Genomic DNA, 19,673 nt, shown 5'->3' with positions numbered 1-19,673 from the left:
ATATATTTTTTTTTTGGTTTTTCAAGACAGGGTTTCTCTGTAGCTTTGGAGCCTGTCCTCCATCAATGACTCCAGAAGGATATGATATTACCTAACTAAACGGGAAGTACATTGTAAGCAACTTCCAAAACTCTAGAATTGACAGAGACATCTCATTGCCTGGACAGTCACCCAAAGTTTTTCTATACTGTTGGGTCACCCATCTTTGGCCTTCAGGCCCATAGTATCCATAAGACTTTTCCATGAAGCAGGAAATTTCAAAGACAGTTCCACGTATGTTGGCAGCTTTCAGTCATTTTCTTCTGTGTCCTGCAGAATGTCTCATAGACTCTTTCATGAAGCAGGAACCCCGAAGGACTATCTCACCTTTAGGCAAGTTCAGTAGTCATCTCTCTGTGGGTACAGAATGCCCAGGGAAGCAGTCCAGGCAAAAGCAGGTTCTTGACCAAATGGCTAAGGAGCCTCTTTGATGCCCATCTTCCTCTTGAAGTAGATTGGTGCTGCCAGGAGCAGATGTGTCTCATTGTCATGAAAAGTCCTAATTTCTTAAAACATTTTAAATGCCATATTCTGAAGGTCTCTGAAAGATCTGAAGAATACCTATCTAACTGAAATATATTTCTATACATCTAGAAAATCTAACCAACATGACTACAAGCTTGACTATTATAGATGATCATCTATTAACCTGTATTTCTTAATTATACATTGCATTTTTAAATAAGCTACTCAAACACAATACCTTAATCAAGATCAGAAATACATATACATATAACAGAATTGACCTTAAATTCGTGTTAATAAAAGAAGATCTATACCAATATAAATTATTCATATTCATATTATGTCCCCCTTTAAATGTAAAAGAACATTTATAAAGAATATTTGGGAATATGATTGTAGTTTTGTCCATACTTCTTCCTGCTGTTTGGGGGCGCTGTTAATCAGGTCTTTCTTGGTATATCCTGTAGACTAGGTTCATCTCAGTCTGCAGCTGGGCAAAGAAATTTTTTGAGGGTGTTTATGACAACCTTTCAGGGGTGGTGTGGGACAATGGTCTGTATTCTGTCAATTATATTTTAAATAAACGCTGATTGGCCAGTAGCCAGGCAGGAAGTATAGGCGGGACAACCAGACAGAAAGTAGAGGCAGGTCAGGAGAATTCTCAGAAGAAGGAAGTCCTAGTCTGCAGTTCTGACTCAGTCACAGAAGAAGCAAGATGTGACTGCCTCGCTGAATAAGATACCGAGCCATGTGGCTAACATAGGCGAGAATAATGGGCTAATATAGGTTATAAGAGTTAATAAGAAGCCTGAGCGAATGGAACGATCAGTTTATAACTAATGTAGATCTCTGTGTGATTTCTTTGGGACTCAACAACTGTGGGAACTGGGCAGGACAGAAAACTCAGTCAACAGGAAGAAATGCAGTTTTAGATTATATGTCCCCTTGAGACCAATCCAGTACCAGGATGGTGCCTGTGTAACTTGGTACCTATGAAGTTTGGTGGAAGGCCAATTGTCACTGGTGGAGGAGTTGGTGTGAGGCATAGAACCAGTGGATTCTGGATAAGGGAAAGAAAATAGGTTAGTTTTTGGAACAAAAATGCAAGGCTGTGGGAGTTTTGGACAGGTTTTTTGGTTGCTAGTTGAGCAACAAAAGTCAAAGGGACACTGCCTCAGGAGTCCTTCAAGAACCTCAGCCCCAGTGCCTCCTTGAGGACAGAACTGACCTGGTGTTTGCTTCTTTCAATGGACCAACTACTTCATCTTGTGGACAACTGCCACTCAAGATATTAGTATCTAAAGGTAGCTATTAGAAGGTCAGATAAGGATTTGACAAGGAACAATGCAATTCTGGTTTCTAAGTCAAATAAATCCCAAGGAACCTTAATCCTTGGAAAACAAAGTGAAAGCAATGTTGAAGAGATTCAACAAGACTGCAGCTTAATTCTACATGTATTTGCACAAGCCGTGAGTCAGATGCATCACTAATATGTAGAGACACCCAAGAGGTCTCAGATGTGCACCCTGTGATTGAGGCCAACATGATGAGAGCTTCCGCTGGCTCTTGGGGAACTCCCTTTGTGTGAATTGCTTTTACACAATGTGAGTAGAAGGCCATTGTAGTTTTGAATAACTTCAAAACAAAGGAAACTGTGGGAGACTGGTTTAGCTTTTTTTTAGCTTTCATAAGTGGAACAGCTATGAACAATTGTGTTGAAGTGACAATAAAGATGCATGGCTTCATTTCTCTTAGGTAAATACCTAGGAGGAGAATGGTTGGTTCATGTGGTAGGTGTGTGGTTAATTTTAAAGACACTACCAAACATTTTCTGTGGTTGAACCATTTGACATCCCACCAACCTCGTAAGGGAATTTTGAGTCATGCTCAACCTGGAATGTTATTGCTGCTTTAATGGACACTTACATAAGGTGCACTTTGCCATACACATACCTAAAAGCCCATGTATCTTCTTTAGTGACATGTCTCTTCAAATAAATTGCCCTCTCTTTTTTTTTAATGGATTACTAGCTTTCATATGATTGAGCCATGAGAATTCTGAACATATTCTAACTGTAATTCCTTTATGAAATATATGAACCAAAAATCGTTTATGTGCTTTACTTTTCATTGCCTTAACAAGATCTCTAAAAGGCATTTTTAACTTTAACAAGGTATAATTTTTGACTTTTTTTCAATCCTTTATGAAATTTTTATTTAAACATCTATATTGAACCACTAAACTTATAGTCGTTTTATTACCGAGTGATAAGAAATTATAAGAAATATGGTATTCTAATATGATATAATGTTTTTGGTTTATCATTTTTTAATTTTTGCCTTTTTATGTGAGATATTTCCTCTGGCTTTTTTGGAGTCACCCTTTAGTAGGATGAGAGAAGTGCTTCAGTTGCACAGTGGGTAGTTTTGAGATTTTTATTCATTTTTTATGTGCATGAGTTTTGTGCCCAATTGTGTGTCTGTGTATCACTTATATGCAGTGTCTGTGGAGGCCAGAAGAAGGAGCTGATCCACTGGAACTAGATCCACTGGGACTGGTTGTAAGCAACCGTGTGGGTGCTGAAAATTGAACCTGGGTCCTGTTAACAGCAGCCAGTAGTCTTAACTACTGAGCTGCTACTCTAGCGATACTGAATGCTTGATTTGTATACACATGTTGAGTTCTTCCCTTTTCCTTTCCTGCCACCAATATACCCCTCCTTGCCTACTTTCAAAACCATGACATTTGTTTTATTAATTATTTTTACACACACATACACACACACACTCCTAAATATACCCTGCACAGGCTATACAGTGTTACTTGTGTGTGTGAACTTCGGCAGATGCACATACTGGTATCTGACACTGTCCATTTGATTTTCCGTTTTGGTTTGTCCATTGGATGTGTGACACTGACCGATTAATACCACGCTTACCCACAGAGCTATGATCCAAGAGCAAGAGAGGAGGGGGATGGAGGAGGCTAGACACCTGGTACTTAAATACAGTTGCTTAGGAAAGGCTTTGCTTCTCAACCACACACTAGTGTGAATGCAGTTCATCCCTTACAAACAACTGCAAGAGCAAAGTTTATAGGGTCCCACTAAAAAAATGTTAAGTGTACAGAACATAGAAATTTTAGTTTTTCTGTGATTTGATCATCATAAAGTACATACATGTGACAAATTATTACATTGTATGGCATAAGAACACATTGTTATTATAAATCCATTTCAAAAGGCATAAAAAACTGGAAAGACCATGAAGCCTGTTATAGCAAAGTGTACATGTATGGTACTGCAAACCGTGAAGAAACGAGAACAAGAAAGCTTAATATAAAGGGATGAAGAAGGAGTGGATTCAGGGAATGGACACAAGATAGGAAAGGGGATATAAAGATAATTATTTTTCTAGTCCCAATTCTGTCATAGTGTCTTAGCTAGGGTTTATATTGCTGTGATAAAGCACCATGATAAGCAACTCAGGGAGGAAATGGTTTATTCACTTCCATTTCTACATCTTCAGTCCATCTTCAGTCAAAATTAGGGCAAGAACATAAACAGGGAAGGAAATTGGAGACAGGAGCTGATACAGAGTTCACTGAGGAGTGCTGTTTACTGGCTTACTTCCTATGGTTTTCTCAGCCTGCCTTCTTATACTGCCCAGGACCATCAGCCAATGGATGGCACTGTCCACAATAAGCTGGGCCCTCCCACATTAACCACCAATCAAGGAACTGCATCACAGACAAAACCAATTGGGATATTCTCCATTGAGGTTCCCTGTTAAAAAATGACTTTCGATTGTGTCAAGTTAACATAAAACTAGCCAGTGCACATGCATTTGTGTGTGTGTGTGTGTGTGTGTGTGTGTGTGTGTGTGTATGTGTGTAAGTGGACAATATATATTTGCTACTGAAAGTGTAAGATTTAATATCATGCTTCACAGCTTCCCTCATTAAGTTGTATAGACCTTGAGGTTGGTTTATTTTGGTATGTGTTGTTTTGTATTTGGAAGTATTTTTATAGTAACGGTTTATTTTTTTTTAATGGAAAGAGATGGAATCGATGATTGTTTCAATTCAAACTTGGAATGCTGATGAAATAGCCCATTCAGTCAGTGAATTGTAAGGGTCTGATAGGTTACTATTCCTTTCAGCACTAATTTTGCATGGCGGTTGTCCTATTCTAAACTCGATCAGGTTGTATTTCATGTGATCTCTTGGTTAATGACCTCTTGACTGTCCCTTCTGATCTCCTGCAATGGTTCTTCTAGAACACTATATTCCCCAGACAAGTACCCAATTTCCTTTCTTACATTTACGTTTTATGGGCTTGTGAGCAGATGACTTTGCCATGCCATGTTTGGGTTCATGGCACCTGAACATGGTTTGATGAACACAGACTGCAGTTGTGTTAAACTCCAGTAGTTCCAAGAAATCTGCTACTTTGGCCAACATCTGGAGTAAATGTCCTTTTAACCTTAGGCAAGCCTGATAAGCTACAGAGATACAGCACCTATTTCTTAAGAGCAGGACTCAAAGAAAGATGCGAGCTGTCAGGTGGAACCTTGCCAGTAGGCCATGAGTCTCGTGGTAAAATATAAAATAATGGAAATGGGTTAAATTAAGATTTATGAGCTAGCCCATAAGAAGCTGGAGGTAACAGGTCAAGCAGTGATTTAAATGATATAGTTTCTGAGTGATTATTTTGGTTCTGGGCACCTGGGAACAAACAAGCAGCCTACTACAACAAAGGAGGAAATGCCTGGACGGACTGTATTAGCTGGGCAGCCACGAGGCCATCCTGGACTCCACTGCATGCTGATCTCAAACACAAAGAAACCCTTTTAACCAAAAGGGTTTCTGAAAAGGTTAAGTACAAAGACTCTCGGAGCTCAGATATTAATAGATCCAAACAAGTCCTCTGACACTAGCATATTCTGCTTTTAGGTTGTTTCAGCCTCTTTAATCCAGGAAAACCTGTTTCAGAACTGGAGTACATCCATAATTGAGCTATTCCACAATCCACAAGTCCTATTTCTGGGACTAACATGGGGACATTAATTCCAAAATAGTCTTGCAACCAAAATAGTCTTCCAATCACACAATGATCTAGCCTCCCCAGACTTTCTCAAGGATACCATCTCTACATAATGAACAGGGTTGTGGCAATTCAGTTGCTACCCAGGGTCACTTGGAATTTGCTACCTTGGTAGTCCATTGGTTCCTTCATAATGCCCAAAATGAATTTTAACCCCAATTTTTAAAGAGCCTCAAGTTACATGTATTTCTACGGAACCATCCAAATTGAAACAAGAGATGATTTTTGTACCATGTGATTAAAAGCCATGTCAGTAAGAGTATATAACAATACTTGTTACGGATTGGACACAATGCCCGCCTTCCTCCCCATAAGCTCTTGTATTGAGGCTAATGCCCAGTGGTGTTGCTATGTGAAGAGGTTTTAAAAGTTTTGGGAGAGACCTAGCTGAAGAAACCAGGTTACTGGGCTGGGTCATTGGAGAGACATGATTGTTGTATGGAGAGGGCCCCTGTTTGTCCCTGCTGTCCGGCAAGCTTATACCTGAAATAACCACACAGAAACTGTATTAATTTGAACACTGCCTGGCCCATTAGCTTTCACTTCTTATTGGCTAACTCACCTTCTGTGAAAACAAAAGGAGAACCTCTTTTCCAAAGCAACTTATCCTTAGACTCAAATTTGGAAGTCATGATTCCTTTATAATATACATGCTGGTTTAGCTTAGCAGCCCATTCCATGAAATGTTCCTCTGTACTTAGCTCCTTCACAGTAAAAAATTCAGTAATATACAGAAACACAATAATATACAGAATCCAGACTCTCTGTAAATTGTCCCTTTTTACATGGCTTATTTTTCTTTACTCCTTTTAATCTATCACTATCTGTAGTCTGTCTCTTTAAAGACTTTACCCTTTTTTAAAAGCATTAACTTTATTTTATGACTCTGTATACTCTTTTTTCTTTTCTCTCTCAAGCCAGATATATTTATATAACACCATGACCCATTTTTAGGTCTTTTATGTCTGAATCTGTCCTTATTGCATTGTCTGTAATTCTCTACTTTCTTGAAGAGCTTTTAAAATGCTAAGCAGCTTGGTTGTAGCTGCTCTGGATGTTGGCTCTGTCTCTCTCCAAATTTAAAATAGTGGGAGCCCCACCAGTGCTAGCTCTGGGGCTGCCAGGCAGGAGCCGGGCTCAGCAGTCCAACCCTGAGAATGAGCATGCAGCACATCAACCCTTTTTATCTGAGTTACAGCCAAATCTTCCATGCCGAGCACTGCACAGCCTGGAAACATCTCTGTGTATGGCAGCAGAAATCCATCATGTTCTCCTGCTTGTGCATGCCTTGTAGACCTGATTCCACTACCTGCCTAGGCAGGGCGTGTTGAGCCACAGGCATTGTCTCAGCCACTTTCCTCCCAAAACTAGTAGGCACAGAAACATCCAGGCCCACAAATTCCATTGAAGTGCTTCATAGCTGGAGTTCATGCTGGTGGCACAGCCCAGGAAGCTGCGTTTTAAAACCGCGCGGCTTTTTTTCCTGCTATGGCTGCTGAGTAAGGAAAATCTTTCTTAAAGGAGCTAAGGCATGATGCCTTCAAACTTTCTCTATTTTTTCTTCTAAAATTCCTTTTTAAGCCCTCTCTGGTTTTACATGGAGTTAGTTGACCATGTTAAAGCACCAACTGTTGTATAGAGAGGGCCCCTTGAAGGCGAAGGTGTAAGTCACAAACAATCCCACACCAGTTTAGAATTATGATTAATAGAATGGTTATTTATTTAAAGGGGAAAAAACTTACAGATCACCTCCCAGACAACAGCCCTCTGCACAATCAGGAAGGGAGTCTAGTCGCTGGAAGCGGAGCAGGAAGTAAGAGAGAGTGAGAAGGGAAGTGGCCGCTTTTTTAAAGGGAGAGAGACCACGCCCCAATGGGCTGGTATCTCAGTGGCTATTGGCTGGAGGAGCAGAAGGACCTCCCGCAACAGCCCCTTGTTTGTTCCTTCTGCCTGGCTAACTTACACCCGAAATAACCACACAGAAACTATATTCATTTAAACACTGCCTTGCCCATTAGCTCTAACTTCTTATTGGCTAACTCTTACATCTTGATATAGCCCATTTCTATTAATCTATGTATTGCCACGTGGCTGTGGCTTACTGGCAAGATTCTAACCGGTGTCTGTCTGAGATGGAGGATCCATGGCTTCTCCTGACTCTGCTTTTCTTCCTCCTAGCATTCAGTTGTGTTTTCTCTGCCAACCTAAGTTCCACTCTATCAACTAGGCCAAAGCAGTTCCTTTATTCATTAGCCAATAAAAGCAACACATGAACAGAAGAACCTCCTACACCACATGATCCTTGGTCCCCTTTCTTTCATATTGTCACTACTTCCTGTCTGCCACTAGGTATTGTTTCCTCTGCCTCCTAATCCTGCTGTCACAATCCTGTGCTTTATCATGGACCTGGAAACACAGCCGTCCATGATCAACTGACCCTTTTGAAACTGTGAGTCAGAGGAAATCCTTCCTTGGGTAATACGCTACTCTAAGGTAGTTGTAAACTGAAACACAGAAGTAACAGATCACTCTAGTGTACACCATCATCACCATGACTCTGTGGAGCTTTGCGATGATCAGAGGCCCCTGAAAGTGGCATTCATAACATCTGGCACCCATGTCCTGACCCACAAAGTAAGTCTTGGTAAATAAAGGAGACCCTGCTAAATACTGGGAAAGCCAAATAAACCTCAGTGGGATTCCTTAGATTCCCAAAATTTGAACCTCCAGTGGAGACATTTAGGGGCTCCATGCCATGGAGTCTCACTGGTGCCCCACCAGCCTCGAATCTGACTACTCCAGTTTGTATTCTGTTTCAGTGCTAGCTAGCCTGATCCACAAAGGAATAACACCTGTACCCAGTACACATAGGGGACTGGAACTACCTGACCCTACTTGGAACAGAGAACATCTCATCTGGCAGTATTTTTCCAGAAGCAGGTGTTACTATTCTAAAACTTTCACCAGTTATGATGGGCTTAAAGGTTATCTGCTGTCAAATCCTTTCTGCCAGGAAGTATATAGTTTGTATATATACTGTATATTGTATATAGGCCAATGTCTAGCATCATGCACACCTTGCAGAAAGGTAGAAAGACCCCAAGGTGGCCCTGATGTTAATATTTTATAATAGCATAACTGATGCTACTTATTTACCACCCTCAATCCTAAATCTGGGCTGCCTGTGAGCCCAAGAACATAGAAGGCACCTATTACTACAGGTAGACACTGAACACGCAGAGAACTCTCTAAAATCTTGAAAACATTCTTGTGGGGCTTGTAGCTAGCACTGGCCTGGTGTTACCCACTGACTTATGGGCACATAAATATCTAGGGTCTGGTTTTTGTGGCTAATTGCTAGCCCACCTATACAATACCACAGTATCTTTATCTTCAGTGTACAGCTATTCCTCTACACTATCACACGCAAGGCGCGTTGTACTATCAGGACAAGTCATAATGTGGTCCTGTGTTTGTAGTCCTCCTCTGACCCATCTTCATATTAGTTTTCATGACTGACTCCTGGATCTGGCCCAAGAGCTGGACTAATCTTCAAAGCCCATTGGCACAGCCAGCCAACCCTAAAATCCCAAAGGATGACTATGGCTCAGACAACACCCATATTCCAGGCTCCTGGGCCACAGTTGTCTTCTCCCTTGTTCTCCACATCACAAGTAGTAAAGCACTCCTCACATGGTTTACATGCATACTCCCACCTTAGGAATACAAACCCCATTAACATTAGGGCTCTATCTTGTCCCTTGGACCTCCAGTGGAGAAACTACTGCTTAGGGATAGCCTGTGCTAACCAACACATACACATCACTGTAGCTACATCTCCTAATGTCAGACCTCTTATCTGCTCTGGTGATCATGCCACCTTCTTTGCCGTGAATATGGATCAGGAACCACATAATTGCACATGGCTGTTTGGTTTCTCATGCTTACATGCTGTAACATACTCCTCTTCCCCACATGTGTAAGGAATCTGAGCAATACAATATCTGAATAGTAACTGACTCATTTGCCCTGCCTCTGACAACTCATGTCCCATATCCCACCTTGCTAAACTCTCTCTTAGCAGCTTCACCCACAATCTGCCAACCCAGATTTCCCTGCTCCTTTCTCCATGACTGTAATGTGCTGCAAGAGACAGATAGCTCCTTCAGCACTATTCAAAAACCTCCCGGGCTTTTCCTGTCTCGAATGTTTCCCAACATTTGCCATACTCTTGTCTCCTTCAGGGGCTAACCTCATGTTGAGTGTGCCTGGGTGAGCAGTAAATATTCACATCATGTAACCTAGTGCTAGATGAAGTGTGTGAATTATCTTGATTTTCATACACATCTTCTAAGGACAGGGAATCACAGAGCTGGCAGCTGGCCAGAATATCCCCTCTGCAGTAGGGGTGGGATATATTCATCTGCAAGTTGGATAGCGTTAGAAACAGGGAAGTATTATGGATCTGCATGATGCTGACGAATCTTAAAATCATTATACTGAGAAAAAGAAAGTCAGGTAAAAGAACATCTAATGGTTCAATAAGTAAACGGGTACAGAATGGGCAAAATTAATCTATGCTGATACAAAGAAGAAAGGTAGCTATGCCTGGGGAAGGCAGTGGGTACTGATTAGAAAGGAACATGGGGGAATTCTGGGAGTGATTTAAGTTATCTCTATTCTGATCTGTGCTTTAGCTACAAGGTCCAGTGCATTTTGCAATAATCAGCTACCTGTAGACTTCCCACCTGTAATTGTTTGTTTTACTGTATGTAACTGATGCTTCAATTTGAATTACCTCAGCCCAAAACTAACCTCACACAGGTCTGTCTGCAAGCTTTATTTCTGACTTTATATTTCCACTCAAATCCTCAATCTCTCCCTCTTTCTTGATTTTGTTTCTGTTTTGATGGTGTTAGTTGAATTTAAGATTTTGCACCTGGAAATCATGTGTTCCTAAAATGCAAAGACTCCCTTTTAATTGTTGAATTTAAGAGATTTAGAATTCTATTCATCATGATCATTTTATGTTAGGGCTTATTAGACCCGTACTATGCCATCACCTCTGGGCAATGCATTGGTTAACAATCCTCAATATTTCAAGCTTCCCTGAAGAAAAGGAGGATAACATATCAATGGAAGATTTTCTAGCAGATGGGAGAGCAATGTGCGTAAACCTGTTGTTATGTCATGGTGGAAGAGAAAAGAAACGAGGGAAACATGCATGAATACAAATTGTCTAGAGATACACTAATTGAAGCGAGGTGTTTGTGTACATGCCTGCAACGCCAGCATGGTAGGCAGTGGTAGACAATCACAGTAAATAGAGGCCAGCCTGGTCTACACAGTGAGTTCCCCATGCCAGACCTAGTCCCATTCCCCAAAGGTAGAATACCTAGACTAGGATTGATTGTGTTGCATCAAGATAAATATATCAACAATCTTCACAAATCCCAGATCCCAGACCTAAAGCAATGTAGACATGTAATTTGGTAAGTTTAGATAATATTTATACTAAGACTCAAAAATATCAGTGCATACTTCAATGCTCACCGAAGAAATCCCTTTAGCCTGACCTTTATGCACTTACACTAACTAATGTACAACAGTTTGTCATGTAATGCTTGCTCTTTTTTGTTACTAAGCGATATAAAATTGCTCCAGGAAATTGTCTTCGAGACAGGATCACAACTAGCCCAGGCTAGCCTGGAAATCACTATGGTAAAGATTCTGGCTTTGTACTACTTCTGATTCTCTTGCAAGTCCCTCTCATTTGTTGAGTACAGATGTCTGCCACCATGATCAACACTCCACATTTGTAACCAAATAATATATTTTTCATGTCAATGTATTTTTATATATATTCATCTCTCTCAATATATATGCCTAGATCTTTTAATTGGCATGTGGTATTTAAGCACAATGGATATGGTTAAAACATTCTTCTCATGAATATTTTATTTTACTAGTTATTTTCACTTTCCCAGTTATTCCACATAACACGGCAATAGCAATTCTCCTTCACAGCACCAATTATGGGACTGTTTCTCTGGGATTACTGTTGTAGACTGGGCAAACACAGTACAGATCATCTAGCTCACTGATTTTCACCTAAATAATACTTATTCTGGATTTTGAAATTGCCTCCTACAAGTCTTCCTCTCCACACAGAAAAAGCACACACTAAACAGTCTTTGCATCTGCTCTGAGATTCAAACCTGCCTGGACACCCTGTATTTTTTTCTGGCAACCAGAGCCAGGATGCGCATCTGCATGTGAACACCTCTGGTTGAGTGCTTATTCCCTGAAAACATCAGTAAATGTCATGAACTCATTTCCAGTCTTCTATCACATTTGATGGCCAATATGTTGGGTCACACCTGTCTCTGTTTCCACCTGAATGTTTCCCTGGGTTTAACCACTTAAAAAATAGTTGTCACTACTTCAATTCCTGACTGAGGACAGATTGGTGACATGTTTTTGTTTTGGTTGTTGTTATTTTTGCCTCTTGAATTTCTAGAGCATGCTAACATGAGCTGTATGTGGCAATGGTGTGGTTTGGAGTGCCTAAGTCTCAGCAACAGCATATAGAGTGATGCACAGAGCAAGACAGACCTGGGACTCCATCCCTTCCCTATGAACATGGCTAGCAGCAGGCTGCTGGCAGTGTGGGTTGTTGTATGGTGGCTCTTCTGCAATTGCAAGTGCATTGGCCTTGGCTTTTTGCCTGTTCTTGGACTGCAGAACACAGTCTCATCTGGTTGTAGACAGAGGTAAGTGGCAGACATCTCACTGGGCTGATGGTTGATTTTATCAGGGGTGAAGTAACGAGAAGGCACAGTTTCTCAGTGGAGGTACCTGGGCTCCAGTCCAGAACATAGGTGAAACCTGTCAAGTGTCCAACTGCCTGTGCTTAGTGACCAAGGCAGAGAAGACTGTGTACTGCTGGCAGAATTTTAATGAGTGCACAGTCAGAGGTTCCAGCATGTTCCCTTGGCTTGCTTTCTTCTTCTTTTCTTTCTTGTTTTTAACAGTTAAAAGCCACCCAAAGAGAAACGATGTGAATCATTGATAATGAAACACCTTTGAGTGGGATTTAAAATGCATGTCCAAATAAAACTCCACAGGGTTTTGTTTAGTGGAAAATTTTTCTGTTGATGATTATCTTGCGGGTGAGGGTCCAATCTGGAGGCAGAGACAATGCTGTTATGTGGAGTATAAGATTGCCTGAGCAGTCAAGAGAGTGAAAAAGCACCTTTAAGAGTTCAAAAGTTATGGGTACAAAAGAGCAGTTCCTACCTGTAGGATGAGAAAGGACAGAGGTCTAGGGAGTAAGAGAAGGCACTCCCTCCCTCCCTGGCTGCAATCAGACCTCTTGGAGACAGCATGGATGTGAAAAGATCTTTTTGTCCCGGGATGGAGAAACTTGCCAGAGAATAAGGGTCTGTGTGACTCTATAGAAGAGACCTCCATTGCAGAGTTGGGGAGCATGGTGGTCCATGGAGGGGTGAGTCCCCCAGGGGCAGTGTGGTGGTTTGATTAGGCATGGCCCCCATAGACTCGTGTGTTTGAATGTTTGGCCTATAGGAAATGGCACTATTAGGAGGTGTTGCCTTGTTGGAGCAGGAGTGGCCTTGTTGGAGGAAGTGTGTCACTGTGGGGGTGGGCTTTGAGGTCTCATATGCTGAAGCTACACCCAGTGATGCAGCCTCCTTCTGCTGCTGTAGATCAAGATGTAGAATTCTCAGCGCCTTCTCAGAGCACCATGTCCACCTGCATGCCCCACCATGTCCTGCCATGATGATTATGAACTAAACCTCTGAAACTGTAAGCCAGCCCCAATCAAATGTTTTCCTTAGAAGAGTTGCCTTGGTCATGGTGTCTTTCACGGCAATAGAAACCCTAAGACAGGCAACCATGGGAAGGCGAGCAAGCCCTGAGGGGCAGCTGGAGTTTATCTGTGCTGACCTCTGACCTCCCCACAGTGAACACCCTAACCTGGATGCTGGAATGGAAGGGAAGCACGTCCCTGCTGGGACTTGCCTGACCACTCCAGTGTTTGACACCTACAGCACCTAGCGCTTGCTTAGCTGGCACAGGAGAAAGGGTAACCGTTACCAGCTCCTCTGCCACCAGGCCGGACAAAGGAAAACTGATTTGGACCAGGACAAACAATAGATAGGAAATGAACTCTAGGGACATCAGGAACCCACAACCTACTGCATTTAGTTCAAAGGCACTAGACTCCCTCTGGTTAAAGACAACAGCAGAAATTTCATAGGAGGAACATTAGACAACAAAGTATCACAGTCCTAGTCAGAGTGACTAGAAAGAAGAAAGCGGTAAAGGAACTGCAGCATGCAATGAACACCCACTGAGAGCGAATTCCAGTTAAGGGCAGTTGTTGTTCATATGGCTTTATAGCAGATCAGTTAAAGATAGGAGACAACCGGGCTTCTGACATGTCAAAAATAATTAGAACACATAGTGGGGAAATATCCAGCTCAGAGCAACAGTAAAACAAAAGAGGGCATTGACAAACATCAGAAAAATGCAATAGGTACTCAAGGCAACTTATAAAGAAAACTGAAGTACCCTGAATAGAAGCCAGAATCAATGGCAGGACGTACGTTTTTGTGGTTGATAATCTCCACATTTTCCAGATGCTAACTGTCCTTGGTGCTGAGCTCTACATACCCGGCTATCCTAGTGCAAATCAAGCCATGGACATCTTGATATTAGCAAATTTTGACCATGATATTCATATAGAGGACAAGATTTTTCAAAAGATTTGAAAACAGAATAATGAGGGGAAATTATTTTATTCAGACGATAAAACATGCTCAAGTCTCCATAACAGGAGGAGCAGCAATAAAATGCCAGCAGCGGGAGAAATTTGAAAAACAGAAGCGTCGGCATCATGTGGAAATTCAGGGACCATTTCATCGGGATACAGAGCCAGTCGCAGACATTAAGAAAAAGAGGCTGATAGCTTACTGTCTAGAAAGGGCAGGCTGAAAACGGAATTCTGACCTGTAGGACACGCTGCAACAAAAAGAGGTAACTGCTGGGGTGGAGAAATCTTCTGGTTCCTTGTGGGCTGCCTGGGAGCTGACCTCTGTGCTCAGGGTTTATTGAAGGTTCCTGAATGTCAGATGACGACAGGCCTGAGGAAAGGAAGTACTGTGTGGGGGAACAAAGAGGTCCAGTGAGGTGGGAGGCAGAGGACTAAGTAAACAAAGATGCCACGGGCTCTGGAAAGTTAGATTATACTTAATGTCTCTCTGGACTGTGTAGTGGAGAGGCCACATACCGAAAGGGCATGCGACCACTGCAGCCCTCCCAAGTGGAGCACGCCTAGAGGAAGCAGGAGGGCCTGTTGCTGGAGAAAGGCCTCCCTCCACTCAGGGGCAGAGCCATCTGTCTCCTAGGGAGCTGGCTCCTCGAGGAGCAGGGGGAGGGAGACACAGGTGATCCCAAAGGACCGATTCTTCCCAGTAACAGCCAATAGGGAGGAAGGCAGGCTTGCTTTGAGTGTGGTCCCGAGGCTTCTGGTCTCTTGAAAGGCTGGCCTCAGCGGCCCCCACCTCTGGGAGCAGCGCCCCCGCACCCTTCCGGCCCGGGGCTGCAGTACCGTCCCCGGCCGGCAGAGGCGCTGCGGGGCGGCGCCAGCGCGTTCCCACAGGTCGCGGCGGAGGCTGCGCCCCCTCCCCTGCCCGCTTCCAGGTCCTCGGGGTGTGAGGGCCGCAGCCTGGGACTCCAGACCCAGGGGCTGCGGGTGTCCTCGGCGGCCGCCGCAGCGTCCGCGGCGACGTCACGGTCCTCGCGGCCTCGCAGCCAGCGCTCGGGCCGGCCGCCGAATGCCCGTGGACGCGCATCTCCTCCCCGAGTTCCTGCTTCCCGGGCCAGCCAAAGCCGCAGGTGAGAACGTCCGCGGTAGAGGTGGCACCCAGGGCCTGCGGGTCTCAGAGGGCCCCTGGCCTCCTTCTCTCCTCCTTGCCCAGGAAACCCCGCGGGGGCGCCGGCAGCGGGGACGCTAAGTGCTGCCCGGAGCCCCAAGAGCATTTCTTCTGAGGCACGTAGCCCCCCTCCCCCGCCCAGGTGCTTCTGCGAGCTCCTTTGTGGACCCCCCAAGCCCCTAGGGGATCCCCCGCCGAGCACCCCGCGGGCCCCACCACCCCTGGCGCGCATGCCCAGAGCCCTGGGAGCTAGAAAGTAGCTGAGCTGCTGGCGCAGTACCTGCTGGCTAAGAACGGGAAGACTGTGTGGATCAAAAGGGCAGACATGCTGAAGTGTGTCATCCTAAAGGTGCAGGAGCTTCTTCCCTGAGATTTTCAAGAGAACCTCTGACCTCCCCGAGTTAGTCTTTGGGTCTAGGTGAAGGAACTTGGCCCTCCAGAGCACGCCTATGTTCCTAACAGGAAAAAAAAACCAGCCTGCCCTGCCTTGGGGGCCTGACAGGCGACCAGACCAGGGCAAGCACGCCAAAGACTGGGCTTTCTGCTGAGTATCCCGGACTTGATCTTCGTGCAGGCCAGCTGTGTCCCAGAGGAGGCGTTCGGGGAGGTGTGGAGGGTGCTGGAGGTATGCTCGCCTAAAAAGCATCCAGTCCTTGGGGAGCCGTCACCAAAGGGAATGGCCAGAGCTTGTGTGTAGCACAAGTTTGTGGTGCACGAGTAGGTGCCCTCCAGCAGTCCAGTGCTGTCTCTCAGTATTCTTGTGGGTCCCTCCAAGGAAACAAGACAGATGGAAGGCCAGGAGTTTGTGGCCCAAGTGAATGACACCCAGCCCAGAGCCTTGGCTGTGGCAGTAAATGAGGCCTTGAAAGAAGAGGAGGAAGTGCCCAGTGTTCACAGTGCGGTGCCCGAGAAGCAGCTGCTGGAGATGATGTGACAGGTGCGAGAGTTAGTGCGAGTTCCAGTTCCAGGGCCCCTGCCGTGGCTGAAGCAAGCAAGCATCAGCACCAGTGCCAGGGCCAGGGCTAGAGCCATGCCGGAGTGATGGACAGTGCAGGGGCCAGTCACGATCTCAGGCCGGAGTCTGGGATTCTGCCGCCACCAGGGATGGCTGAGGCTTCCTTGCTTTTGTTGTGAGTAGTCAAAGGGGTGCTGGAGCAGTAGGCCCTGTGGCTCTGATTAGGAAGTGCAGGGCTAGAGCAGGGTGAGGAAGGACACATAGCATTCTGCTCCAGGGCTGTGCTTCCTGGTGACTTAGCGCCGAGTCTGCACATGGCAAGGTTGTGCTTTCTCTGTAGCTACCCTCTTTCTCATTGAGAAACAGTTGCGAGGCCTCAAGACATGAGAACTGAGTGATGAAGGCTGAGGATGTGGCTGAGTGGTAGAAGACTTTCCTCAAATGGGCAAGGCTGTGGGTTCCATCCCCGCAGCCATAAGATAAGTCAAAAGTGCCTCGATATGTACATGTCAGATCAGAGTGGAAGCAAAGGCATAGTAAAACATTTCCCAAAGCCTTGCTTTTCTAGACGTATGATTAAGTATGAGCGTCCACGGTTATGCTTGGCATACATCCAGGGTTTCTTTGTTCCTTATTTACGGGAGATTTCTTTGTTTATACAAAACAATTGTGACACTGTCATTTTATGTCTGAAACATCCTGGGGTCAAGTCAGTAGCTCCTTGAGATGCTGACGGAAGTCGTAGCGCGGTGATTCCCCCTCCAGATATTCAGAGGTAAAACACAAATGTGGCCAACACCTGGCACAGCAGAACCAGCTAATGTTTACTTGTATTCACCTAGAGCTCTGGAATGTAGGGGAAAATAAAATTGAATTAGACACCTTGCTCATGGACTCATTTATTTAACCCGTGTCTAGTGACGGTTATGTGAGGCACTGTGTTGGGCACTGGAAGAGCAAGGCAGCAGACTCAGGCTCTGCCCCCCATCTGAGAGTCTAGTTGGGGCTCTCAGTGTAAATAACTGAGGTAGATGCGGCAGGCAGGCTTGACCCGGGGTGGTCAGGGATCCCAGAGGACAGGCATGGGTCCGTGGGAAGGGAGCATCTGGGAGGCAGCAGGCTTCATTGGCATTAGGTAGCGGCCCCCAAGAGAGGCAGCACTAGAGATGTAAAAACTGCCAGTGACCCCCTGTCGGGATGTTGTGGACACCTGGTGGACTCCCTGCTTCCGTGGAACTGGAAGGCTAGAATTAGAGGATACTGGAGGGGTGGTGAGAGGGCAAGAACACGTGTGCAGGAGACACACTCTCGAGTTGTGGCCGAGAGAGGAGATAAATGAGGATCAACTGGGACTAGACACTCTTGACTTGGGGTTTGCCAGAGGGAAGGCCCACCAGCAGCAGCTGTGGTCCGTGCTCTGGACTCTGGCTCATGTGCAGCTCATTCCCTGCACACTCTGGGTCCTTGACCCCTCCTTTCTAACGAGTGGCAGGAAAGGAGCTGTAGTAGTGGGAGCGGAGGGGCTGCTTCCCGCCACCCGGCTAGCTTTACCCGAAATAATTACACAGAAACTGTATTCTTTTAAACACTGCTTGGCCCATTAGTTTTAACCTCTAATTGGCTAACTCTTACATATTGATCTAACCCATTTCTAATATTCTGTGTAGCACCACAAGCTGGCTTACCAGGAAAGATCTTAACCTGCGTCTGTCTGGAGTGGGAGAATCACGGTGACTGCTTGACTCAGCTTCTTTCTCCCAGCATTCTGTTCTGTCTACTCCGCCTACCTAATTTTTTGTCCTATTAGGGCCAAGGCAGTTTCTTTATTAGTTAACCAATGAAAGCAACACTTAGAAAGCAACACCTACATCATTTCCCCTTTTTCTGTTTAAACAAAAAAAGAAAGGCTTTAACTTTAACATAGTAAAATTACATATAACAAAACAGTTTTAAAGCAAGAATTGCAGTTATAATATATATATCTATTTTATCTTTTATTATAACTAAGGAAAACTATAACTATGACTATCCATTCTTTAACTCCATCAAAGACTCCAGAAGGATATAATATTATCTAAGTAAACAAGAAATAAGCAATTCCAAACTCTAGAAATGACAGAGACATCTCGCTGCCTGGACAGTCACCCAAAGTTCTTTTGTACCGTTGGGGCATCCATTTTCAGCCTATAGGCCCATAGTATCCAGCAGACTCTTCCATGAAGCAGGAAATTTCAAAGACAGTTCAGTCACTATCTGCTGTGTCTTGCAGAATGTCTCACGAATTCTTTTATGAAGCAGGAACCCCGAAAGACCATCTCACCTTTAGGCAAGTTCAGCAGTCCTCTCTCTGAGGGTTCTCTGTGTCCAGTTTATGCAACAGTCCAGGCAACAGTCCAGGCAAGAGCAGTTTCTTACCCAAATGTCTAACCAACTCCATAAGGAGCCTCTTCAATGCCCATCTTCCTCTTGAAGTAGATTGGTGCTGTCAGTAGCAGACATGTCTCACTGTCATGAAAATCCCTAAATTATTAAAATATTAAATGCCACAGCAAAAAGCTGCGTTGAACTCTGTTTTTTTTTGTGTGTGTGTGTGTTTAAAATTAAGCTCTCTCAGGTTTTACATGGATCCAGTTTAGCACGTTGGAGCGCCACTCTGTAGTAGTGGGAGCCTGTAGTAGTGGGAGCTGCGGGGCTGCTTCCCACCACCCAGCTAGCTTTACCCGAAATAATTACACAGAAACTGTATTCTTTTAAACACTGCTTGGCCCATTAGTTTTAACCTCTTATTGGCTAGCTCTTACATATTGATCTAACCCATTTCTAATATTCTGTGTAGCACCACAAGCTGGCTTACCAGGAAAGATCTTAACCTGCGTCTATCTGGAGTGGGAGAATCATGGCGACTGCTTGACTCAGCTTCTTTCTCCCAGCATTCTATTCTGTCTACTCCGCCTACCTAATTTCTGTCCTACCAGGGCCAAGGCAGTTTCTTTATTAATTAACCAATGAATGCAACACATAGAAAGCAACACCTACATCAAGGAGCAAGTGCTCCTTCACCAGAACAGAGAGTGTCCCCTGAGGCAAGGGCACAAAGCAGAGGTTGTCTCCTGAGGCCTGGGAGAGCCAGTGTGTTATGAGGGCAGTGAT

General features: G+C 44.4%; 1 protein-coding gene across 1 annotated transcript in view; it reads left to right on the top strand.

Annotated features, from left to right (window-relative positions):
- LOC142840394 (uncharacterized) overlaps nt 1-19,673 on the top strand; it is a 67,271-nt gene that overhangs the window by 20,592 nt on the left and 27,006 nt on the right. Inside the window, exon 3 of the mRNA XM_075956935.1 lies at nt 15,121-15,530. Within this exon, the coding sequence (XP_075813050.1) occupies nt 15,121-15,530 (410 nt within the window). The remainder of the gene's footprint in view (nt 1-15,120; nt 15,531-19,673) is intronic.

The sequence above is a fragment of the Microtus pennsylvanicus genome, chromosome X (assembly GCF_037038515.1).
Source record: "Microtus pennsylvanicus isolate mMicPen1 chromosome X, mMicPen1.hap1, whole genome shotgun sequence".
Lineage (NCBI taxonomy): Eukaryota > Metazoa > Chordata > Mammalia > Rodentia > Cricetidae > Microtus > Microtus pennsylvanicus.
This window is presented reverse-complemented; position numbering and strand designations above follow the sequence as displayed.